The sequence below is a fragment of the Schistocerca gregaria genome, chromosome 2, assembly GCF_023897955.1.
Source record: "Schistocerca gregaria isolate iqSchGreg1 chromosome 2, iqSchGreg1.2, whole genome shotgun sequence".
NCBI classification, from domain to species: domain Eukaryota; kingdom Metazoa; phylum Arthropoda; class Insecta; order Orthoptera; family Acrididae; genus Schistocerca; species Schistocerca gregaria.
In genome coordinates, this window is record NC_064921.1 from 672900660 (window position 1) to 672927242 (window position 26583).

The window sequence follows — 26583 nt, forward strand, 5'->3', positions numbered from 1 at the left end:
CCCAAGTTCCTACCAGCGGCACAGCAGACACCAACCAGTGGCTGAAGAAGCCACAGGCTGCTGGTCGTCGGGCTTCGCGATCATCTTCGGTTCCGGAGACTGACTCCAATAAGCCCTATCAGCAACAGCAACCAAAGGAACAGCGAGACAAAACGACACTGAAGCCCCGTAAGACCAAGGCACCTGCGATGGCTCCTACTCCACCACTACCTACAAGCTATGCATCTGAAGATGAGGTGGAGATTCTTGCGTCCGCTGAGGACCTCAATCTCGCCAGTCCCTCAGAGACAATGGATAGCATTTGCGCGGGTGCTCCATCGGTAGCAGCAGGTGACCCAGTGGCGTAATCTGCCTTCCCAGTCCCATCACGCCTTTCTCAGCCATGGACGACACCATCCTCCAGTGGAACTGCAGCGGTTTCTTCCACCATCTAGCTGAGCTCGCCAACTTATCAGCCTTCACCCTTTCCTCTACATTGCTCTGCAGGAAACTTGGATTCCAGCAATGTGAACCCCCGCCCTCCGTGGCTATCGGGGTTATTATAAGAACTGGGCAGCTTAAGAAAGGGTGTCTGGTGGCATCTGCATCTGTGTCCTGAACTCTCTTCACAGCGAGTCTGTCCCTCTCCACACACCTGTAGAGGCTGTCGCTGTTCGGGTGTGGACGCCACAGGCTGTTACCGTCTGAAGTCTTTACCTTCCACCGGATGGTGATGTCGCACAGCATGTCCTAGCTGCTCTGATAGCTCAATTGCCGCCACCTTTCCTGTTACTAGGCGACTTTAACGCCCATAACCATCTGTGGGGTGGGTCAGTGGCAACAGGTCGAGGCGCCATCGTTGAGCATTTATTGGCGCAGCTCGATCTCTCGATCTTAAATGATGGTGCCTTCACACACTTCAGTGTGGCGCATGGCACATACTCCGCCATTGACCTTTCGATCTGTAGCCCTAGCCTCTTACCGTCTGTCCAATGGAGAGTGCATGATGACCTGTGTGGCAGTGACCACTTTCCGATCTTTCTGTCACTGCCACAGCGTCAGTCTTCTGGGCGCCCTAGCAGATGGGCTATGAATCAGGCTGACTGGGATTTGTTCTCCTCCACTGCCGCTATTGAGCCTCTCTCTAACGATGGCATTGATGCAGTGGTTCAATCGGTCACCACCGTCATCGTTACTGTCGCCGAATCTGCCATTCCTCGTTCTTCTGGGTCCCCTCGGCGGCGGATTGTGCCTTGGTGGTCTCCTGAGATCGCTGAAGCCATTAAAGCTCGCCGGCGGGCGCTCCAGAGTCACAAGCGACATCCCTCAATCGAACACCTTATCACCTTCAAATGGCTGCGTGCGCGAGCCCGCCGCATAATCCGCCAACGCAAGCAGGAGTGCTGGGAGCAGTATGTGTCCACCATTGGCCTCCATGTCACTCCATCGCAGGTCTGGGCCAAGATTCGACGCCTCTATGGCTATCGGACCCCTGTCAGCATCCCTGTGCTCTCACTGAATGGTGCAGTTTGTACTGACTACTCCGTCATTGCAAACCGCTTGGCAGAGCACTTTGCCCTGAATTCCGCTTCTGCCAACTACCCCTTGGGCTTCCGCTCCATTAAAGAGCGGATAGAACGTCGGAGTCTTTCTTTTCTCACCCACCATCCTGAATTGTACAATGTTCCATTCAGTGAGTGGGAATTTCGCAGTGCCCTCACCGCTTGTCCTGATACCTCTCCTGGGCCAGATAGCACCCACTCTCAGATGCTGAAACACCTTTCAGTGGACTGCCAGCGACGCCTCCTCGACCTTTACAACCGCATTTGGGTCGAGGGTGAGTTTCCGTTGCAATGGCGGGAAAGTCTTGTTGTCCCTATTCTGAAATCTGGGAAGAACCCTTTAGAGGTGGACAGCTACTGTCCCATTAGCCTCACCAACGTTCTTTCCAAGTTACTTGAATGGATGATGAGCCGGCACTTGAATTGGGTACTGGAGTCTCAGGACCTTCTGGCTCCGTCTCAGGGTGGGTTCCGTAAAGGCCGCTCTGCCGCCAACAAGTCCAGGAGAACGGTGTGCCACAGGGTTCTGTTCTAAGTGTCTGTCTGTTTTTAATAGCCATTAACGGGCTCGCTGCGGCCGTGGGAAATTCTGTCTCCGCTTCCCTGTATGCTGACGACTTCTGCCTTTACTACAGCTCTATTGGCATTGCAGCTGCTGAACGTCAGCTACAGGGCGCAATCCGCAAGGCGCAGTCTTGGGCTGTAGCGCATGGTTTTCAGTTTTCGGCAGCCAAGACCCGCGTTACGCATTTCTGCTGGCGACGCACTGTTCACCCGGAGCCGCGGCTTTATCTTGACGGCGAGCTTCTTCCAGTGGTAGAGTCACATAGGTTTTTGGGGTGGTTTTTGATGCCCGGTTGACTTGGCTGCCTCATATTCGGCAACTTAAACAGGCATGTTGGCGGCATGTAAATGCTATTCGATGCCTGAGCCACACCGGGTGGGTGCCGACCGATCTTCTCTCCTACGGCTTTACCAGGCGTTAGTCCAGTCCCGTCTGGACTATGGGAGTCTGGCCTATGGTTCAGCATCCCCATCTGCGTTGCGGGTGCTGGACCCAATTCTCCATAGCGGGATATGCCTTGCCACTGGTGCCTTCCGAACCAGCCCTGTGGACAGCATACTTGTGGAGGCAGGTGTCCCTCCACTGCGATTACGACGCTAACAATTACTGGCTGCTTATGCTGCCCACGTTTTTAGCTTGCCTGGGCATCCAAATTATCGTGTCCTGTTCCTGCAATCGGTCGTCCATCTGCCAGAATGTCGGCCTCGGTCAGGTTGTACGATCGCGGTCCGAGTCAAAGAGCTTCTTTCCGGGCTTAGGGTTCTCACTGTTCCACCTCCTTTCCGGGCCACATTGCGTACACCCCCGTGGTGTGTTCCTCACCCTTGCCTTCGGCTCGACATGGCACAGGACCCGATGGACTCAGTCCCTCCAGAGGCCTTCCGACGCCGCTTTTATTCCATCCTGGCCACATGTCAGGGCTCTGGCGTTGTATACACTAACGGTTTGATGGTTGCTGGTCGTGTCAATTATGCACTAACTCTAGGGGACCATTCTGAACAAAGTTCGTTGCCAGCTTGCTGCAGTGTTTACACTGCTGAACTGGTCGCCATCTTTCGTGCCCTAGAGTATATCCGGTCCTGCTCAGGTGAGTCCTTCTTTATCCGTAGCGATTCCCTGAGCGGTTTACGAGCTCTCGACCAATGTTTCCCTCGTTCTCGTCTGGTGATGGCTATCCAGGAGTCCCTGCATATTCTTGCATGTTGCGGCCGCTCTGTGGTTTTCGTGTGGACCCCAGGCCATGTTGGGATACCCGGCAATGAGAATGTTGACCGCCTGGCGAAAGAGGCCACCAGTACACCATCTCTGGACATTGGCCTCCCGGAGACAGATTTGGGAGCGTTCCTACGCAGCAAAATTCTGGACCTTTGGGACACTGAATGGCGCGCCCTGCCTTCACGGAACAAACTTCAGGCCATCAAGGAGGCTACCGGTGTGTGGCGCTCCTCCTTGCGGGCCTCTCGCAAGGAGTGTGTTGTCCTATGCCGGCCGCGCATTGGGCACACATGGCTGACGCACGGCCATCTATTGCGACGTGAGGACCCACCTTTATGTCGCTGCGGCTCCGTTTTGACAGTGGTCCACATTTTATTGGACTGTCCACTTTTAGCTGTGCTCAGGCAGTCATTCGCACTGCCTGACACGCTCCCTATGCTTTTAACAGATGACTGATATGGCTGACGTAGTTTTACGTTTTATTCAGGCAGGGGGTTTTTATCATTTAATCTGAGTGTTTCTGTTTTCTTTTATTGTTTTTTGTTGATTCTGGCCTTTGGCCTACGTTTTTAAAATGAGTCTTTAATGTGTTCTCGGTGGTTGGCTTTTCCTTTTTTGTCCCCATGGTCGGCCAACCACCGCCACACTCTGTGTGGTTTTACTTTGTTTTGTCTGTTCTTTGTCTGAGTATCTCTTGTCCTGTGTCGTCTGCCATCTTTCCTGTTGTTCGTTTATCTTCTATTTGGGCGGTTGAGGGACTAAACGGTGGATTTGGTAGTCTTTGCCGTATGAGCACAAAGGTGACCACGACTCAGAATATGTCCGAGATGCCCAGCCTTATTCCAAAGTAACTGGTGCCCCGACTGCCGGGACCACTTATTTGGCCACTCATACGTTGCCCGTGGTTTATGAACTAGGACATGACTACAGGAACCCACACCATGAATTACCCAAACTGTACATTTGACAATGCTCCAGAAACCTTGTATATACAACCCTCTCGATAACTCTAGCAAACACCGATGGCATAGAAATAGGTTTATAATTGTCAACATTATCCCTATCTCCCTTTTTATAAAGTGGCTTCACTACCGAGTACTTTAATCGGTCAGGGAACCGACCACTCCTAAAGGAAAAGTTACAGATATGGCTAAGTACTGGGCTAACATACATGGAACAATACTTCAGTATTCTGCTAGATATCCCATCATATCCATGAGAGTTCTTGGTCTTTAGTGATTTAATTATTAACTCAATCTCCCTCTTGTCAGTATCATGGAGGAGCATTTCAGGTAAAAGTCTCGGAACACTTTTTCCTACGAGCGCTATATGATTCCTTGTTGGGACTAGGTTTCTATTTAGTTCACCTGCTATATTCAGAAAGTGATTATTAAATACTGTACATATTTGTTGCGACTTATCAGTAACACGGACATTCCCACTACGCACTGATTCTATATCCTCGACCTGTCTCTGCAGACCAGCCACTTCCTTTACAACTGACCATATGGTTTTAATTTTATCCTGAGACTTAGCAATTCTATCTGCATACCACATACTTTTTGCCTTCCTAAAACTTTTTTAAGCACCTTACAGTACTGTTTGTAATGGGGAGCTGCATTTAGATTGTGAATGTTTCTAATATTTTGATATAATTGCCACTTTGTTCTACAAGATATTCTTATCCCTTTAGTCAGCCACCCAGGCTGCCTATTTGTGCTGGTACCCTGTTTTGAACGTTCTAACGGAAAGCAATTTTCAAAGAGCATGAGAAAAGTCCTGAGGAAAGCATCATATTTATCGTCTACTGTATCAGCACTATAAACATCTTGCCACTCTTGTTCCTTGATAAGGTTTACAAAAGTCTCTACAGCAACTAGATCAGCTTTCCTAAAAAGTTGGTAACTATATTTAACATGTGTTGCAGCACAAAAATCTTTTAGACTTAAAATTTGTGCTTCATGATCTGAAAGACCATTCACCTTTTTGCTAACAGAATGCCCTTCTAATAATGAGGAATGAACAAAAATATTGTCTATGGTTGTTCTGTTCCCTTGCACTCTTATTGGAAAGAATACGGTTTGGATAAGATTATATGAATTAAGGAGGTCTACCAGCATCCTTTTCCTTGCACAATCACTTATACAATTAATATTGAAGTCACCACATATAACTAACTTTTTGTATTTCCTATAAAGTGAACCAAGAACCTCCTCTAGCTTTAGCAAAAATGTTGTGAAATCGGAGTCTGGGGATCTATAAATAACAACAGTAAGAAGTTTAGCTCCACTAAATTTAACCACACCTTCACAACATTCAAACACCTTTTCAGTGCAGTACTTTGAAACATCAATTGACTCAAATGGGATGCCGTTTTTCACATACATGGCTACTCCCCCACATGATTGTGTGTACCTGTTAATCGAGTCACATGGAAACAATATCTGCTTTTCATCACTGCATTTTATATGTTTACAGATAATATATTGCTTCTCTCGAAATTATTCGCCATCTAAATGGTAGAGTAGAAACAGGCAGAGTTGTGGATAAACAATATGATAGACACTGTAAAACTATTTCAATGTACAGAATAGCAAAAAATAAAAAGGCAGTTGTCATTATTACATTCTTGATTTTCCATTGTTTAAGAAAGAAAAAGGAGTAGATTGTCAAAAATATTAATATAAATGTAATTTTATAAGGAAAAATCTATTATTGTTATCAAGAAAATGGACTAGAATGAGTGAATAAATATATAAATAACCATTTTGAAGATGTGCCATTTTAATGCCTGCAATGTTTATAACATAAATGTTGATCTGTTTCTTTTTTGTTATTGCTCAAAGTGTTTTCTGTTTACAGGTTGAAATCTGTGGTTGATGGCATGGTCCACGTTGCACTGCTTGTTCGCAGTTGTCCATCTGTTCAAGCACAGAAATTACTTGAAGTGCTGGTGGAAATGGCAGGCTGCTTAATGCGTATTCCAGAGAGATTTGATGAGGAAAGTATGTGCACATTGGGTGGCATTCTTGCTGCTCCATGGCTGCAACAGAGAGCTGTGATGGAGTTGTTACCTAGTGGTCATCCATTGAGAGATGTACAGGATCATTTACAAAGCCTTTCTAGTTAGTATCTTTTTCTCGTACAAGTAGAAACTGAACAAGATTCTAGTTCTATTTCCCATGGCAAAAAGGGTTATTTTAAAGTTGTTGTATGAAAACTTTCTGACAATCACAGAGGAACATAGAAAGATTAGCAACAAGCTGATACTTGGAGCACTTGGCATAAAGTGCTTCGTTTTTAGACAATGAAAAAGTAAATTTCAGGCCATGGAATGAATAATAGTGACAGTAATACTAACAAAGTATGAACTATTACATTATCACTCATGGAATTAATATAATTAGATCAAACTCTCAGTATTTTACATTTCATTTAGGCTCCCTGAAATCTTTAAACGGTATTTCGGAGAATATTTTCAATGATATTAGAACGCACATCAAGACTGGAAATGCTACAAATACTAAAGAAATTTTTATGTAAGAAAGGGGGTCAATAACTCTAGCTACGTCATTCTAAGAAGAGTTTCGGTGTGGTGGGTGATGGGAGTGGCTGAGGATTCGTTGAAAACATAAACAAATTTAAACAATTTCAAATTCAATTACATGTAACATTTATGTGATCTCTAACTCTGCGTGTTACGCCTTGTGACGAAACATGCGCTGTATCATTGTGAGAGATACAGAGGCGAGTGAGCATGCCGGGACTTCGCTCAGTTCACTGCTACTAGTGTCATGCCGTCATAACAGGCCTGTGTGAGGCATACGAAGTATTGTGTTATAATCTAAGGATGAAATTAAAAATTAAAATACTCTGCATAGTCCGAATGGGCTCATTCACGTCTCAGAATGATCTAATTAATATGTTTTGCTAAATATATTATTTTAAGGGAAAAATAAGTGGTGCTAAATAATGAAGCTAGAAAGCTGGTCAAAATCGGCATTTTTATGAAAAATTTAAGGTTCTAAATATCAGACTGAGGAAGATGAAAATTCCTATGTAGCCTCAGTTTGATATGAAACCATGAAATATGTAACATAAGTAAGCTATCTCAGTTGGTTTTCAGGTTGCTTACCAAAAACTAAATTATAATAGATTAAGTGTCATTTGTAATTGTTAGAGAAATTTCTCATTTTAGCACTTGATTATGTTGATGAAATAATACATCTGTACCAAGTTTCAAGACTTCACTGTAAATATAAATCATTACAAGGAGTCTAAAAGAGGCAGTTCAGAGATCATGTTCTACTGTTGGTTCCGTTCTAAAAATTCTAACTGGCAAATTTTAAATGCAGTTCAGGTAAACCCTTTTCTGTAACTTAAGCCAACTTAACTTCATTCATATAAAAATTAAGAAGATTATAAATTGTTAAATGACAGAGTTATTAATTAACACATCTGAGAAAGGGGCCATTTAGATTCTGCTACCTTCGCCTAAAGCAGTTGATAGCAGATGTTCCATTCAACGGTCCACTGTGCCCATATATAAATACAGCCCAATAGGCAGTAAGATATCAATCTGGCATGTGCTGTGCCTCAGACAATGTCAGAGTTAGGCACCTACCTAAAGTGTTTTCAAAGTAGATAGTGAACTCGCAAGGACTGTACACTGTCCTGAATTACTTAGATTTCACGGAAGTGACTGTTTGTATGCCACACCTAATGTTGACGAAACCATGTGGCAAGTGGTGAGATGAGATGGTTTTCCGGCAAGTGGTGAGATGGTGCTCAAGCAAATAACTTTTGGTGATTACCAGTCAGTGCGATAGACCACTTTACTTGTAACTTCCTGTAGAGTTCACCTCTGAAATGTTAATAGTGCTTGTTTCTGGTAGGCCTATTATTATTATCATTAGAGATATTATTATATATTGTGCGAGAGAACTTTTATTTGCTTAGTAAATAGCAGGTGGGAACATTTTATTTCGGCGAGCTTAATGAGTAATGAGGATTTGCAGACTGAATTATGGTCAGTATGTTCTCCATCATTTCTGGCTAGTTGTGAAAATAATTTATATGCTACTTGTAAATGACGAAGATATTAGATAATTATGTGCAACCTCACAGCCTGCTTTTATTTACAAGTATGTAGACACACATAACGCATTCAAAGAAGCTACTCTCATCAGCTACTACACTGTAACTCTTCTTAGAGTGAACTAGCAATAAAAATGAATTAGTTGACAATTAGTTGATTGATAATCATTACCGATACCCACGTTGCTCTCAAAATCCAAGGTTTTCTGTGAAAGTTGTGTAAGTAATTTATGTTTAGAAAGAAGAAATTCAGGCTAACTCATACAGAAAGTAAAGGGGTTGTTCTCATTGATAATTTCATGTAGCATATTTTGAACATGAGCTGTTAGCAGGTTTATGGTGAAAGTTCCTTGGGATGATTTAGCCATTGGATATCGTGCATTGTTTTATGGCCCTGTTGACTGTTTTTGAAGAGGTTCGTATTTTGTGGAATAATAAGCATAATTCAACGCTTTTCTGAACATGCAGACACTGTTTAATGCAGTCAACTGCTCACATGAATTCCTTAATTGCTAAACCTGTTTTGATTAGCAAGTCATTTTCATAATAGCCAGTAGATACATTTTGGCTGATGTTGTGTCAGAAGTGCGAGAAATCTTTATTTATGTGAAGCTGCGATTGAAACACTCAGTAATGTGCTCACTGTTGCTTTGTGCCAGTGCTAAATAAGAACAAATGTTGTTATAGTTTTGTGAAACTATCTCTCTCTGGAAACCTCCTGTAAATTATTTTGTAAGTTCCTCTTTGAACTCAATCGTTTACAGGTGTCTGTTTTTTGCAATGCCAAGGTACCGTGTTGTCCCCCTGATTGCTATTACCTCGTTGTTACGGGGAGAGTTATGTATCTGTGGGAGAATCTGTGGCCTGAGGTGCAAAATAAAAACTAAGGCTGATGGAGCATACAGTTTTTCCATGGAAGAAATTATTCCATTATTAGTCATGTAAATGGAAAGAAGTGGCTTTGAGGCATCTGAAAATAGGTTGCTGTCCTCTTGACACATGAGCACTTCTTTGGTGGGAGGAACCACTAATGCCTAATGCCTGTGGCATACCAGTGTTGATGCAACAAATTTACTTGATTGCATTTTATATTATACTTGAAGACAGTAGTTTTTATTGATAATGATTTTAAATAACAATAAAATGAGTGTAGAAAAGGTTTTAAGCTTTCTTGTATATCGTCAAGACTCCTGCCTGAGTTACTGGGTAGGTTATTTTAATGTATCTCAACGTAGTTGCTTCATCCTTTTCTAGTTAGTGATCAACTCAGTTATCATTATCTATATTATAGTTCTGCAATTTTGACTGTGTGTTCATTACTGATTTTAATGCATATTTTGAAAGTGATACAGAGGTTTTTGTTTGAGCACCTTCAGAACCCATGCATAGAACTGTCAGTCTGTGTTTACTTGTTCTCAGAGTGGCTGGCTCTTTCCTGGATTTCCTTAATGTTCAAACATCAACAGGTACCAAGGAATATCTTTTAATGCTCTTTAAAACTAACTCTCATTTTATTAATATTTTATGTCATGACAGTATTATAGTTTTATTTAAGAGTATTGAGTAGACATGAACATGCCTGTAGATTCGCACAGTCCCATGTGTGATTTTTATTATTGATTTTAATAGTATCTTGTCTGCATTGGTGCATGTGTCATTGTCCCAGGAAGATTACTTATGAGAAAACACTCTGAGGAATTATGAGGTCATATTAAATAGCTCGCACAGGTAGCATGGGTACAGTTTACTATGGGTGGTATTACATAGCTCAGCATTGGGACAACTCCTGTCCTTGCTGTTTAGAAATGAACTTCATTTTACACTTATAAAGCAGAACTAAAGCCATAGCTGATGGTGCAACCATCATAATTAATACGGACAGTAGAAGGAACAATTAATGAAATATTCTGAAACATTACTGATTAGTTATATCATTTAGAATAAAACATATTTTATTCAGTTTTGTATAAGGCACGATATATAATCATCAATAACAATAGAGCACAGGGGAATCGAAATATATGAAACAGCATGATCCAAATTTCTGGACGTGCATACTCATTGAAACTTGAATTAAAAATTACATGTTAGAGTGCTGCTGGAGTTCAGTGACATGTGCTCTGTATGTGAGTGCTGACTGAGAGGATTAAAGGGACAAAAAGTTAGCGTCGCTTGCTTTCACACCAAGAAGAGAGAGAGAGAGAGAGAGAGAGAGAGAGAGAGAGAGAACGGGCTTGCAGCCAGTTGTTGTTCAATTCATCACACGATATTTTGTCTGGGCAACTGCCAGTCACCTACAGATGACCTGCCAAAGACTGATGAAGAGTTGCTCTCTTCTGCAATGTACAGTGTGCTCTGAGTATTCCGTGCATGCAGCAAAATCATGTTGACAGATGTACAACATTTCTGTCAGCACCATCCTTGTTTGTGGACGACAGAACTCAGCTGTCCTCTGTATTACCATCTGCTGTGGCCATTGGCACAGTGTCATCTTCAAGTAGAACAGATCATGGAGATGAGGAGATTCCATGCATTGTCCAACCACTATTGTGGTTCATCAGATTTTCCACCAGCCTTATTTTGCAGATAATTATTAATAGAGTCCAAAAAAGATGATGTGGTCAGTATCATAGTTCTGTCGTACACCAATGAATGTCCAGTGGAACCGCAGTGTTTGGCAATAGTGGACGTGCTTGGTTGCAAAAGGCGAGTGCAGCGTTTATGTTCAGAGCAACTATGCTTGTGGTCTGTCCAATGTAAGCCATGCTAAATTGACAAGGTATTTTGTGAATTTTGGCTTTCTGCAATGACAGATTGTCCTTTGCTGATCCAGAAATATCTGCAATCTTACATGGTGGACAGAAAATCATCTTCACCTGGAATTTACAGAGGATTCTTGCTATTTTAAACAAAATGTTGAGAAAGAGAACAACATGTCTACAAAATCAATAGCTTTTCTTTCTGTCATGGGCAATGTTTCATTTAAAATAGCGAGTCCTCTGTAAATTCAAGGAGAAAGTGATTTTCTGTTCTGTATCTAAGATTGTAGACCTTTCAGGATCAATGAAGGACAACTTGTTATTGTGAGGGCCGGAACTTACAAAATACCCTGTTAATGTGGTAGGGCTTACATAGGACAGACCACGTGCACTATGAAAGAACACTGCACTGAAAATAAACTCTGCACTCACCTTCTGCAACCAAGGAAATCCACTATTGTTGAACACTGTATTTCCTCTGGAAATTCCATGGAGTTTGATAGAACTATGATTCTGACCACAGCAATATATTTTTGGGACTCCATTATTAAAGAAACTGTAAAAATATGCCTGCCAGAAAATCTGATGTACAGTGATAATGGCTACCAGTTAGGCAGGGCAAGGAACCCTATCATCTCCATGATTTGTTCTACTCAAAGACGGCGGAGTGAACCAATGGCTGCAACAAATGGCTCCACCAGCAAGACTGCTGCTGCCCGGTAGTGTAACCTGATTTTGATGCATGTGCAGAATACTTGCAATGCATTATGTTTTCTGAATCAGAGCAGCTTGTCATCAGTCTTTGATGGCTCACCTGAGGATGAATGGCAGATGCCTACTTGAAGGATCGTGGGATGAATTAAACTATGTCTGACTGCAAGCCCAAAACTTGAACATTCAGTTCAGTGGGAAAATTTTAAAACTCAAAATATCTAATGTCCATCCTTGATCCTCTTGTAGGCAACTGTTGAAAAAGACTAGTTGTGCTAATGACAGCATAACAATACATTTAGTCTCTTACGAAGTTTATCATGAAGAACCAGTCATAATTAATAAATAATATGGCATTCATAAATATAACAGAAGGAATAAAAATAAACTTTGCTTTGCCCAGTCTTTCCTTATCTATGCACTTTAAAGGAGCAAAGTGTGCAGCCATAAAAAACTGGACTGCTTCCACTGTGAATTGGAGGTTTTGATAGGTAACAAAAAAAAGTTTTAAAAACAATTGAAATAATTTCTATTTGATTATCCATTTTGTTATATTGTAGAATTTATATATAGGTGGTATCTGTAAATACTGAGGTTAAATTAAAGGTTAAACTATAAACCCTGTTGCATAAATAGTCAAATGCACCCATATTTTGACTGACAAAAGGTATAATAGTAATAAATATGCAGTCACAGTTTACATCATAGAAAGTTATCCAAATATTGTCCACAAAACACATAAATAAGTAAATTAATTAAAATTGTAAAACCATATGGAATTTCGGGGAAAAAGATCAGTGTTATACTGGTTAATCAGATGCATCATACCAGAATGCCTGTCTTGTTAACTGGTTGTATGTTGGCAAACATTGTTATGAATCAACAAGGCTCCTGGACTAAGAATTCTGTGCCTCTTTATGTGAATACTTTGTTATGGTTTCCAGAATTGGTAGGTGTACGTCTAGTAATGGGCTGATGATTTCTTGTTCATAAAGTGAAAGTTTCCCATAAACCTTTGCTGCAACTACTCTGACAGGTCACCATTGGCGAGTGATGCTTGCACATGCAAGGAATGCTTGCACAGTGCACTCTTCCACATGGTCATTTTGATGACTTTGAAAAATAATTTGCACCAGTTAACGCTGCACCTGCTTGCTAATGACATGGAGACCATGTGCTGGACAGAGCTGTTGTTCAATTTCAGTGGCTGTTATATTGTTGGTACTCGTTGGTACTCAAAAACACTATGAGAGACATAACTCTGCAGTTGGCATCAGAAGTAATTTAAGATATTATTTTCTGATATTTCAGCAGCAATATTGAATGTTCTGGAACTTGTGTAACTGACACAGACAGATGTAGAACATAGTAGCTAAATGTTTCACTTGGTGGCATATATGTACACATTGATGCTACATTTAACTCCTGATACATAGGAGGCCCTGTGCAGTACTGGTTATTTACTGTTTGTCATTTAATGTGTCAGTATTATTTACACTGATATCTGTGACCTCGTGTGATTTATTAGAGTTGAGAAATACATCTTCATTTTTTGGTTCAGTAGAAGAAAATATGTTCATAGAAGTTAACAAATAATTTTACATGTAGAACCCTAACCATACAAACAATATTTTTGATGTTGTTTGGTGATATTTCCTCACAATTTTGAAATAAGAATCTTGGTTTCTGGTTGACTGGTACAGAATAATTGCATTTCATGCGATTTTTTTATGCTCATTTTTCTTTTAATTTGTTTTCTACTGAAAATATCTGCTCAACAGTGCACATGTTGACAATATGTGCTGTGTGTCTTGTTTCGGAACAAACTTGTTCCATTAACCCATGGTACTAGCTGTTGTCAACAGTGAAGCCTAATTTACTCTTTGTCCTCAAGTTTGCTTTCAGTACTGCTAATTATTGTCTTGGAATTGTTTTTCTGCTAGTGTTAGTTGTACATAAAAAAGAACACACGACTGTATGGGTAGGTGTACTGATGAAGTGTTGACTGATACGCATCTCGTGTATGGGTTCACAGAGTGCAATGGAAGAATGGCGTGATGACACGTTGCTGAGCTGTTCCTACAGTGGTGGCAGCCACATTGTAGTACTTTCCATCTGCAAGTAGTTGCATTACTCTTCTCTCTCTCTCTCTCTCTTTTTATGACGGTGTGTTACAAGACTGTCTGTTGTGAAGGTATTGTTGTAAAAAAGAAGATATTTGGTGTAATAAACCAAATAAATCATAATTACCTTATTATGCTGTGATGAGCCATTAGAGATAAAAGTTTCTTATATCAAAATACTCATTAAATGTCACTGAACATCTCCTACTTTTGTCTGTGGAGTTCGAGTTCAACCTGTATGTGTAAAGCTGCATTTCACTGTTATGTTGATCAAAATTACGTTTTTTCCCTGTGAGTAATATCTTTGTCACTTAGACCTAGAGCTTTCACAGTGCGTAGTAGGAAGATAAATATTTATATGTAAATCTGTATTTTTGCATTATAAAGTTCCAGAATAAATTAAAGTGAGGAAGTTTTACCCTTTGGAGTGCCACAATCTATAAAAATGAGCAAATATTTATATGGTTGTGTAATTTGCAGAAGTTGCATCTTGCAGTGTAAAAATTAGTGTTATAGTTGATGAAACCGAACTTCGTTCCTCTTGCAACCAAGCTTTTGAAGAAGTAGTAATGCATGTATGAAGATTCGGTGATGCCTCTTTGAATTTGAAAATCTTGCTCTGTCAAGAACATAAGGGTGGCTCATTTTGTTTACTATAACAGAAGTTCCAAATCCTTGGTGATAAAAAGAACAGAGAAAGGAAATAAAAGTAGAATGAAGTAAAGCATCCAAAGGAAGTGGTAGTTGAATCTGTCTCGGGTGTTACATACTTTGATTAAAGCCATATGCCATAAGTTAAGATTCAAACAATGGAAAATCCAAGATGGAATGTAACAATATTATGTAAAGTTCTACTCACCATATAGCGGAGATTCTGAGACGCATAGAGGCACCACAAAAAGCTTTTGGCCATCAAGGCATTTGCTGAAAATAGAGAAGACACACACACACACACACACACACACACACACACACACACACACACACACACACACACAAAAACTACAGCCTCTGCCAGCTGATAAATTAAGATTCAGTAGATTCTTCTTTCATCACAATTTTCTGGGATATGAGTCAGAAATTTGTACAGATTAAATATATGTGTCCACTTCTATATTTGAGGCTAATGGAGTCCTACTGTCATGTGGAGCACCTGGGTTTGGATTCCAAATTGCTAAGAAGTTTCCTTCATGAGGAGCTTGGTGCTTTTCTACTTGTGAGGAAAATTGAGTGCTACTAGAAGGAAAAATAGGAACTTCAATGAAGAAACACAAGCATTAGCATTCAGGAGAGTGATATGTTATGGATACACAATGATACCACAGCCAAATGCTGACACAGTGGTCACGGAGGTAATGACAGTGGCACGTAAAGTGCCCTCCGCCACACACCGTTGGGTGGCTTGCGGAGTATAAATATACATGTAGATGTAGATTTTGCCATGTGGGCTTCATTGCAGAGTTTAGTTTTGTTTATATAGGTGTGGTACATTTCAGATTTTTCAAAGATTGTCCTGATAACACTAATTTTGTCCCAGTGAAATGATACTCTTTCCAAAATTGTGTAAAAACCAAGTCTGGCAGTTTTGTATCCAAATTATGAACTCTTCCGCCATCATAAATTGCTTAGGTAGTACATTTTTGAAGTTCAGGGAAAGCATTTATTAAAACGTTTGATGAATAATAATGTAAAAAAAGATGTACTCATCTTTTTGTTTGTTCTTAATACAGTGCTCGTTGTTTTGCTATGAGATGATTTCAAGTCTCAGGTTCTTTACTGACAAAGTGAAGATGAATTTCGTGATAGCACATACTTAATTTCACATTTTAAGCTGCCATAACAGCATATTAACATCAAGGAGAGCTTTTTACTCATTCCATCCATGCCTTTATGAGATGTAAAAGGTATTGTAGATACACAAAAACAGAGACTAATACACATAATGGCTGCTAACTTCTGGCTGTATGGCACATACTCATTTGAACTTATTAAAATGTGAGCTTCTAGTATGTTCTAGAATCATATAATTCATTTGGATGTTTTTGTATTATTAACAGTTTTAGGTAAACTTAAATTTTTTCACTCTAGCAGAAATCGGAGGAATAAAATAAAGGTAAAAATTAATTTGTAAAGTTTCAAAATGGAAAGTTTGGGATTCTAAAGGATGCCGCATGTAACGAACAGTACATACATTGTCGGAAAAGAAGAAGAAAACAGACAACACCAAAAAATAATAAGTGCAGAGTAATGAAATTTTGGGAATACATTTGTCTAGGTAAAAATCAAACTATGAAAACTCCAGGTAGGAATATCAACAGTGTAGGAAAAGACATAGTGCTACTTGCTGTAAAGAAAACACGTTAGGTTGCAGACAGGCACAATTGAAAGACACATAAATCGTTCAGCCACAGCCTTCATCAGTAAAAGAGGAGAACACACAACATTCACACAAACAAGCAATCCCACATCACGCATTCATGACCACCCACTCCAGCATCTCAGACCAGAATGCAACTATCATGCGAGATGCCAGCAGCTGTTTGGAGGGGTTGGGGAAGGGAAAGGGGTGAGGAGAGAGACGAACACTGTGTGGTGGAGTGTGCAGGACTAGATTGCCAACAGGTGCAGCATTTGGAGGCTGTGGGGCAGGGAGGTGGAGAAAAAAGGAGCAACAAAGGATGTGGCAGTTCCTACAGACATTGAATGATGAAGGGGGTAATCTGCCATGTGTCACATTGAAAAAAAATTATTTGATGCATGGTTTTGACCACTGGAAAGGTAAACTGATCAGTTAAGTGATTTGTAAATTATTTACAAACTGTGTGTGTGTGTGTGTGTGTGATGAAAATTAAAATAAAAGAAGTATGCTAAGATACTGTAAAACAATCTAGCAAAAGTATATGAGGTCTGTTCAGAAAATCACAGAACTTCATGCACAGAACTTTTCTTTGCTTATCTTTTACTTATTACGCATGGTTTTCTTGAAAATACTCTCCTCCAAAATTGGTACACCACACGCAGTGCCGTTTTCACTTCCTGAAACAGTCTTGGTACACCTCTTGCTGGATCACTCAAAATGCCATCTGTGAATTTTCTTTTATCTCATCTATCGTTGCAACTCTTTCTCCTTTCAACAGGATTTTCAACTTTGGAAATAAAAAACGTCTGCAGGGGCCAGGTTAGGAGAGTATGGAGGATGAGGCAGCACAGGGATTTCGTTTCTTGTGCAGTAGTCATGCACCAACAGGGATGAATGTGTGGGTGCATTATTGTGATACAAGGGCCATGAATTGTCTCGTCACTTTTCAGCCCATTTCTTTTTCATGTTTTCTTGCAGGTGTGCAACATGTCGCAATAGTACCATCAATTAACAGTTTGCCTCTGTGGCATGAATTCATGATGAACTAATTCTTCAAAGTCAAATAAAAATGTCAGCATGGTTTTCACATTGGACCTGGCCTGGCCTGACGAGCTTTTTTTTGTCTTGGAGAACCTTTTCCGACCCATTGTGAAGATTGAACCTGGATCTCAGCATCATTACTAAAGAGCCATATCACATCACCAGTTATGATTCTCTTTGGGAAGATCTTGTACTCATTTGTGTGATCCAAAAGCTCTTCACAGATTGCGAGGCAAAGACCTTTCTGGTCTTGACTCATGAGCCGTGGCACTAATTTGTTGGCAACACGATACATTCCAAGAAGCTGTGTCAAGTTTTCATGACATGATCCAGCTGAGAAGTTCCATTCTTCTGCAATCTCTCAGTCAGTAAATCTTTAACTGGCATGCACAATTTTGTTTACGTTTCTGACATCAGTGTTGTCATTAGAGGCGAACCGTGTCCTGAGCAAGGGTCATCTTTAATTTCCATCTGGCCACTTTAAAACCATGTAAACCATTCTTAACACTGAGTACAGCTTAATCACTCATCACCGCAGGTTCCTGCACCATTTGGTGTGCCACTGTAAAGGTTTTCCTGAGTTTCAAGCAAAATTTAATGCAGGCTTGTTGCTAACTCTGCAATCTTGAAAATCGTAAACTGTGCGACACAATGCTGTACTCAATACAGCGCTGAACAATAACTATAAGACATACAATAATTAAACTTCCGGCAGTTTCACCTTAAACACAGGCATGTGTGGGGATGCTAACCACATTTTGCTCCAACACGCCTTTGGTGCAAAATTATGAATGTTCCGAAAGTTTTTGAACAGACCTCGTATGTAGAAGTGCCTTTGTAGTACATTGTCCTACTGTGAGAAAACAAACTTTTTGGTCACTGAACTTAATTCTTTTGTGTCACAGGTCCACATGTGATTGATACATGCATCCGATTTTTGGCACCTCTAAAACAGTCAGAAGATGAAGAATGGCGTGTAAAACTTATTTCTCAGCTAATTGCCGAAGGTGGAGAACATGCTGTGACAGCCGTGCAAATTATTCCTTTGCTGCTGACAGCTTTTGAATCATCGAAAGCAGAGGAAATTGTGCTCCAGCTTCTAGTACCAGCACGCAATCAGGCATCATTACATGTCCATCTTCTTGGGGTTGTACCAGATATTCTTTGTGCCCTTACGGAACGTTGTTTTATTAAGAGGTGAAAAACTTGTGTTGTTGTCCTATAGATAATCCAGTGTTAGCAATAATAAGACTACCTTTTTTAAGGGAGAAGTTGTGTTATGGGATTCTCTCTCTCTCCCCCCGAAATTAGCATTTTTGAGGACAGTTAGCCACTTTTAATATGTACACATATATAGGATGTTTGAAAAAGAACTCCCTAGTTTTAAATGACATACACTATTCTAGTTTATGGTGTTTGCTTCATCAACTCTCCAATTTTGGATCCCCTGCAGTTGGCAGGTCTGCTTGACCTTGAGCTGGCACTAGTGGTGTTTTTTCCCCTCTGCTCCCTCAATTCAGTCCAGGCTTGAGTGCAGCTCTGTGCAGGGCAACTCAGCAACAATATGTACTCCACAAAGCCCAGACTTAACCCCACTGGACTTTTTCTTTTTGGACCACATAAAAAAATGTTGTGTAGATCAGAGACATCAATCATTTATGGGAAAGAATCGTCGTGGTGGTTGGGACAGTTACACCTGGAATGTTCGTGAATACGTGGCGAGAAGTGGAATATTGCCTTGATGTGTGGAATATTGCCTTGACGTGTGCAGGGCAACAAATGGCTCCCACATTGATGTCTACTAACATTAAATAAAACTTGAAGGAATTATCTTTCACGATATGTACTCATTGATGGTAATTTTTCATTAGTTTCCCTATAAATTTATACTTAAAACTAGGAAGTTCTTTTACAAACACCTCGTATTCTACAAACCACCTATATGACATAGTGGACCATAAGCATTAATTTCCCACTATTCTATTCATGTATGATATGTTCATGGCTATTTTTTAAACAAATATATTTGAATATTATAAACAAAAATCATGAAAAATTATGAAGTTCAATGGCAGGCTCATCCAGCACAACCAGCCAAACAGAGGTGGGTAAACAGGTGCATGGGAGGCAGTAAGGAAGCTGGGCTGTAGCCTGTGTTCCTTCACTGACCTTCCTTGGGCAGGGGTGGGCAAATGACTCGCACATGTGACAGAATGTAGTGAGAACACAATGTAATAGAACTGCCTACATTTAGCCTACCAACCTGTGCCTATACTACTATGCTAGCTGTGGATGTTTACACAACATGGTGCAGAGTTGGAACAGCCTATTCTGTAGTATTAATTTTTTATTTAACTAGCTTCCGTCTTACAATGTTATCATTAGAAAATTTGGTGTTCTACAGTACTAATTTTTTGTAGTTAACCGGTTTTCATTTTAAAAGATGTACATCAGTCAGTTAGTGGCTGATGGTGCCGTTGTAAGCCAAAAACTGCTTAAATAAATGTATTAGTACTGTAGAACATCCACTTTGTTGTGCCTTTCATTTACAAGTATGAAGTTACTCTGTCAAACAGCAACAGAAGAATTATTTATCATAATGTAAGTTAATGTATCCTAAGTATTCTGGTTTCTTTAATGTGTAATTTCATAATGTTCGACTTCACAGCACGAGGATAAGAACAGCAGATTACGTTCAAACACTTCAGAGAGCCAACGAATCCAATTTGAAGGGTTACACTCATAAGCCTGCTCTGTTCTTCACGTTAGTTATCAGCTGCAAAGTGTGTTTTGCCTTTGGTTTTTCACCCACCTCATTTGGCTGCTGGATTAAGACTTAGTTTTTTCACTGCGCTTGTTGATAATTGTAGTGACTATTTTGTCTTTGTAAAGGGGAGGTTGATAGGTTTTTAGCTGGGGTCTGAGTGATGTGCCCTTCATTGTTAACCTTATCCAACCTATCCTACCCAAGGAAGGAAATATGAGTTCCAAAGCTAGGAAGCGTATCACCTTTTCTTCTGTATGTGTCTATTGACAGCATTACACACTTCGCTTCCTGAATGCAGGTGCTAGCCAGCCGTTCTGCCTCTTTATTTATTAGCTTGTGTCCATCTTTGTGACACTGTTTATAGGTCCCCTGTCTTGGAATGCAAATATTTTGTGCATAGACTGTGTGGTTTCTATGAAATATTGTTTGGTCATTTTAAAATAAATCATATTAATCTGTCTGAGATTCTGCCAATACCTCATAATGTTTTATTACTATCTTCCTCTCTCTCTCTCTCTCTCTCTCTCTCTCTCTCTCTCTCTCTCTCTCTCTCTCTCTCACACACACACACACACACACACACACACACACACACACTACTGCTACTGACTACTACTGTTTGTATGTTCTCCATTTTTTGGTGAATTGTTCTGTATTTAGATTCCAAACTTGCTTGTTGTAGGATGTTGTTCCTCTTGTAATTTGCATAGTAAATTATTTAGCTTCTTCCTGTGACACATTTATTTTTGTTGGTCATTTTTGGGCTACTGAGAGTGTAAATTTTAGGTTCAAAGAGCTGAAGCTACATTAAATGTAATTTTGTTTGTCTGATAGGTAATGACTTCAACATATGTTTATTTTAGTTTAATATATTTTTATTTGAATTTCACTTTTCTTTTGTTTTATACTTCGTGTGGAGAAGTGGTCACTACAAAATACTACTGATGCTATTGTAAAATTGATCCATATACTTAGCATTTTAAGATAAGGTTAAGATATCAGCATACCTTTTTGAAGAAAAATGGGGAAGTGGCATTACTCCCTTTGTCAGAAAATTTCCAGGGCGGTTTTTGAAATAGCCCCCTTGGCTATCTATACACAGTTGCCAGTCCAGTGTTTCTGGAGGTCTTGGAGGCAGGCAGACAAATTTTCATCTGTGATGCTTGTAAATTCATTTGTCACAGCACATTGAATGTTGTGATATCTTGATGAAGTTTTCCTTTCAGTCACCTTTTCACTCGTGGAAACAAGAAAAACTTTCAAGGCAAGAGGTTGGGTGAATATGCCAGATGTGGGATGGCAATAACAGAATACCTGGCCAGATACTCAGTAATAGATGTAGCAGTATGGGGTCTTGCAGTAAGAACCCATCCTGAGAATGTCACAATGAGGGCAGTGTTGTTGAATTGATTGTTGCAAACATTTCAAGACTTCAATGTAAAGAGTTTGCTTCGCTGGTTGGCCTGGAGGAATATACTTATGGTGAACTAACCCTTTACTATCGAAGACTGTGATCAACATTGTCTTTGTTCTCGTAGGCTGTCATTTGACAGTCTTGGAGCTTTGTTATCTAGAACTGCATCCAGTCTGACTCTATCCAGTAGTTCAGCAGAAATTCTTCACCTTTCCTCTTTCTGTTTTATCTGTTAATGTGTGATAGATGAGATTTGCTTTAAGTTTCCATTTCCCAAAATCTTTGCGTAAAAACTTATGATACACGTTAAGATTCAAATTAAGTTCTTCTGGTATAACACGTACATTTACATGACGGTCTTCTTGCAGTAACTGCCTTATACGCTCCACGTTTGCATCAGTATGTGCTGCAGATCTGTGGCCAGCTCTGGGGTAATCTTGCATTGGATCTCTTCCCTCATGAAATCTTTTGTGCCACTCAAAAACGTGACCTCTTTAATCATTGTCCACATTTTATTAGTTATTTTCTCAAGCTTCACACAGTAGTTAATGTTTACTGCTTGCTCACAATCAGCATCTAGTGTGTCACCGTGACTAATGTACCAAGAACCCAAAGAGTTTGTTGCTAAGTGTAGCCCTGCCACCTGGTGTGTTTGCACGGAAACATGACAAAGATCATTTTAGAGACACATGCATACCAAGTGACATAAAAATGTTTGTGCCTTTTTTGTATTGGAAGATCAGAAATTAAAAAAAAAATAAACCTGTTCTGGAACTTTCCTGATGAAGGGAGTGTGATGTGTCCTGTCTCAGTGGAACATTTTGTACACTATGCAGTAGAAAATTCTACATACATGTATTTGAATGCTTATCAGTGAACTATAGGTTGGACAGAATAGGGATTCTTGAAATACTGCTATTAGAAAAATAATGGATCCAATGCAAATTACAGATTTACTTAAGTCTGATAGTGGTTGGTGTTTGGTCACATACTGAAACATTAATTTTTTGAGGCGTTCATAATGACAAAAATATTAAATTTTATATTATTTCCTCTTAGAGAACTACATATAAAGTTTTTTAATCAGACAAACTGGGATCATGTAACGACCTCAGTTCCTCTTCTTTCTTTGTTGTTTTCTGTTCAGCTGTACTACATCTTCTCGAAATGTCTTTTCCTATGTTCTTTTCATATAATTCCTGATTTCTTTCTTTTGTTGTGTGCTGAAAGCCTTCTAAATTTAGTATTTTATTCTTAGTGTTTCTTGGTATTATTTCCAATTCTTTGGTGATGTTTCTGTACAGTTTTTTTCTTATTTCTGCAATCCATGCTGTTTTTAACTTCTTTTCCCAGATGTATGGAAATATTTGTTTTGTTAGCATACATTCATTCAGTAGAAGTGTCCAATATTTCTGATGATTTCTGTATATTGCAGAACATTTCCTTATCACCTCTCATTTTCAACCATCTTTAATTTGTATTGCATCCATTATTTCTCTAGTACTGCATATTTCAAGTATATGCACCCTGTCCTGCTTGTAGTTCATTGTTAAGCATTCACATGTCTATAAATCTTTTCCTCTTACCAATGTGTTAATGTACTTTAGTCATGTACTTCTAGACACACATTTATTGACGTAGATATTTTAAGTTAAACTGTGTACTCTTTCTAATTTTTTTTAACTGTGCATATATTACTATTTCTTCTAGTCCATACTACTGTATGGTTTCTCTAACATGTCTGAGTCTGCGATCTCATTCTGTTGTAAATATTTGTGTTTCATGTATTTAGGCACATTCCTATATTTCTCCTGAATTATGCTTTTTCAGCCTAGTTTCTGAGACCAGTTCTGTTGACTATTCTTTTTTACTGTATATAATTTTGGCTTCAGGTCACAACTGTGACTGTCAATGTGTTTCCCTAAGGCAGTATGTCTGGTCTCTCTCTCTCTCTCTCTCTCTCTCTCTCTCTCTCTCTCTCTCGTGTGTGTGTGTGTGTGTGTGTGTGTGTGTGTGTGTGTGTGTGTGTGTGTGTAGCTTGACAAAGGATTTATATTGACAAGTAGCTTGTTTTCTTTGTCTTTTGTGTGTACCTGTCAGTAACTCAACACTTCTTTTATTCAGTGAGTGTGCACCTTACTCCTCAATAAATGATTGACTTTGTGTCAAAACTTTCCACACTGTATTACACCATTTTTATCTTCAGAACAAATTCTTGTTCAGGGTAAACTTTAAGTATATTTTGAAAAGTTTGTTAAAAATTTCTGGTATTATTTTTGGTGAAAGTTTATTTTATTTTTGTAAGCTTAGATTTTTCGCAGGTTCTTTTTGAACAGTTTCTCCATTTATGAGCTTTCTTGTTCTAGTTCTTTCTCACACTTCTACTTCAACACAGTTATTTTTTTATTCATCATAAATCACAATGGTTTCTGTGTTCCTTTAAAAATTTGTTCTTGGGTTTTGATTTGACTGTCCTTATTAGCTGTTTCAGTTTCCCTTCGAAATTGTTTTATGCTTTCTTTTGCTGTATTGGGAATTTAAATTCAGTGTTAGATAATGGTACTCCCATTTGAATTTAAACTCCAGAAGGCATTTCAGCATATTCCAGTTCTTCTTCACCACAAGTACAGGGTTTGTCCAGAGACCTTGCTCTGTAGACATTACAAGACTTCATGGTAGATTCCTCATCTGATTTTCTATCCAGGGTAGTGCTGTGCTTATGTGAACTTCCTGTTTTGTGATCTGAAATTGTAAATTGTAGAGAACACGAACTCTAAGATCATTATCCCTCAATTTCTAAAATAAGATCATGTTGTTGGCTTGGAATAATACCAAATCAGCTGCCTCTAATGTTTGGAACAAATGATACTGAGATCAACCACCACCACCACCTGCAACCATCATGCCCCTCCATTCACTTTAGCCCTGGATAATACGCTGCCACTGTTGCCAGCTCTCTCATTCCTATGTCCACGTTCTCAGCTTTCACTGTCTTTAAGATATTTGTCTTAATTTTGGCAAGGGGCTCTTAAATGGTACTACAGATTTTTTTTTTTTTTTTTTTGTTGAGACATATAGTTTTCTGTCATTCCTTATTTATTCTGGCTTCTGGCAGGCGACCTTGGAATCCTTAGGACCCAGGTTGATGAAATTAGTAAAGTTTTTGTTATTATTTTTATTTTTCCATGAATTTGATTTGCATTGTTGAACTGTGGCCGTGAATTAATTAGCTGAGAGCACTGAAATAAACTTAAGAGCATTCATAAAACAGATTATGAAGGTGAAAACTGATGATCCTTGACACAACCATGGTGGTTTTCTTGAACCCTAATGGCCATTATTCAAACACGGCGTGTATCTGTTCAATCAGAATATGTCGGTCACATTTTTTTCCTTCCTCATCTTAATGTAACGTACACTACTATTTACTGCCAATTTATTTTGTGGGAACAAATTGATGATGCCATTTCCCTCTGCACATGAAATGTTTCTCTCTTTTGTGTATCATAGTTCCCTTTAAATTTAGAAGGAATTACACAGAATATATTAAAAACAAAGATTCCAAGACTTACCAAGCAGGAAAGCGCCAGTAGATAGGCACAATGAATAAAACACACAAACACACACACAGAATTTCGAGCTTTCGCAACCGGCGGCTGCTTCGTCAGGAAAGAGGGAAGGAAAAGGAAAGATGAAAGGATGTGGGTTTTAAGGGAGAGGGTAAGGAGTCATTCCAGTCCCGGGAGCGGAAAGACTTACCTTAGGGGGAAAAAAGGATAGGTATATACTCGCACGCGCACGCGCACGCGCACACGCACACGCACACGCACACGCACACGCACACGCACACACACACACTTACTTACTTACTTATCCATTACACCAACAACCTGAAAACAGCTTTCGCATCCCGCAACTACCTGACCTGGCACAGAAGCAGATAACCAGAGCCACTTCCTCATCCCCTCAAACCCAGAACCTCTCACAGAAGAACCCCAAAAGTGCCCCACTTGTGACAGGATACTTCCCAGGACTGGATCAGACTCTGAATGTGGCTCTCCAGCAGGGATACGACTTCCTAAAATCCTGCCCTGAAATGAGATCCATCCTTCATGAAATCTTCCCCACTCCACCAAGAGTGTCTTTCTGCCGTCCACCTAACCTTCGTAACCTCTTGGTTCATCCCTATGAAATCCCCAAACCACCTTCCCTACCCTCTGGCTCCTACCCTTGCAACCGCCCCCGGTGTAATGTCCTACCCACCCTCCCACCACCACCTACTCCAGTCCTGTAACCCGGAAGGTGTACACGATCAAAGGCAGAGCCACGTGTGAAAGCACCCACGTGATTTACCAACTGACCTGCCTACACTGTGACGCCTTCTATGTGGGAATGACCAGCAACAAACTGTCCATTCGCATGAATGGACACAGGCAGACAGTGTTTGTTGGTAATGAGGATCACCCTGTGGCTAAACATGCCTTGGTGCACGGCCAGCACATCTTGGCACAGTGTTACACCGTCCAGGTTATCTGGATACTTGCCACCAACACCAACCTACCCGAACTCCGGAGATGGGAACTTGCCCTTCAATATATCCTCTCTTCTCATTATCCACCAGGCCTCAATCTCCGCTAATTTCAAGTTGCCGCCACTCATACCTCACCTGTCTTTCAACAACATCTTTGCCTCCACACTTCCGCCTCGACTTACATCTCTGCTCTTACTCTTTGCCTTTAAATATGTCTGCTTGTGTCTGTGTATGTATGGATGGATGGATAAGTGTGTGTGTGCGCGCGTGAGTATATACCTATCCTTTTTTCCCCCTAAGGTAAGTCTTTCCGCTCCCGGGATTGGAATGACTCCTTACCCTCTCCCTTAAAACCCACATCCTTTCATCTTTCCTTTTCCTTCCCTCTTTCCTGACGAAGCTGCCGCCGGTTGCGAAAGCTCGAAATTCTGTGTGTGTGTTTTATTCATTGTTCCTATCT

General features: G+C 40.2%; 1 protein-coding gene across 2 annotated transcripts in view; it reads left to right on the forward strand.

The window, feature by feature from the left end:
• Positions 1 to 26583, forward strand: part of LOC126334727 (serine/threonine-protein kinase ATR-like) — a 402997-nt gene that overhangs the window by 146313 nt on the left and 230101 nt on the right. For both annotated transcript variants that reach the window (XM_049997265.1, XM_049997266.1), the window contains exons 11-12: positions 6184 to 6446; positions 18317 to 18608. In XM_049997265.1, the coding sequence (XP_049853222.1) occupies positions 6184 to 6446; positions 18317 to 18608 (555 nt within the window). The remainder of the gene's footprint in view (positions 1 to 6183; positions 6447 to 18316; positions 18609 to 26583) is intronic.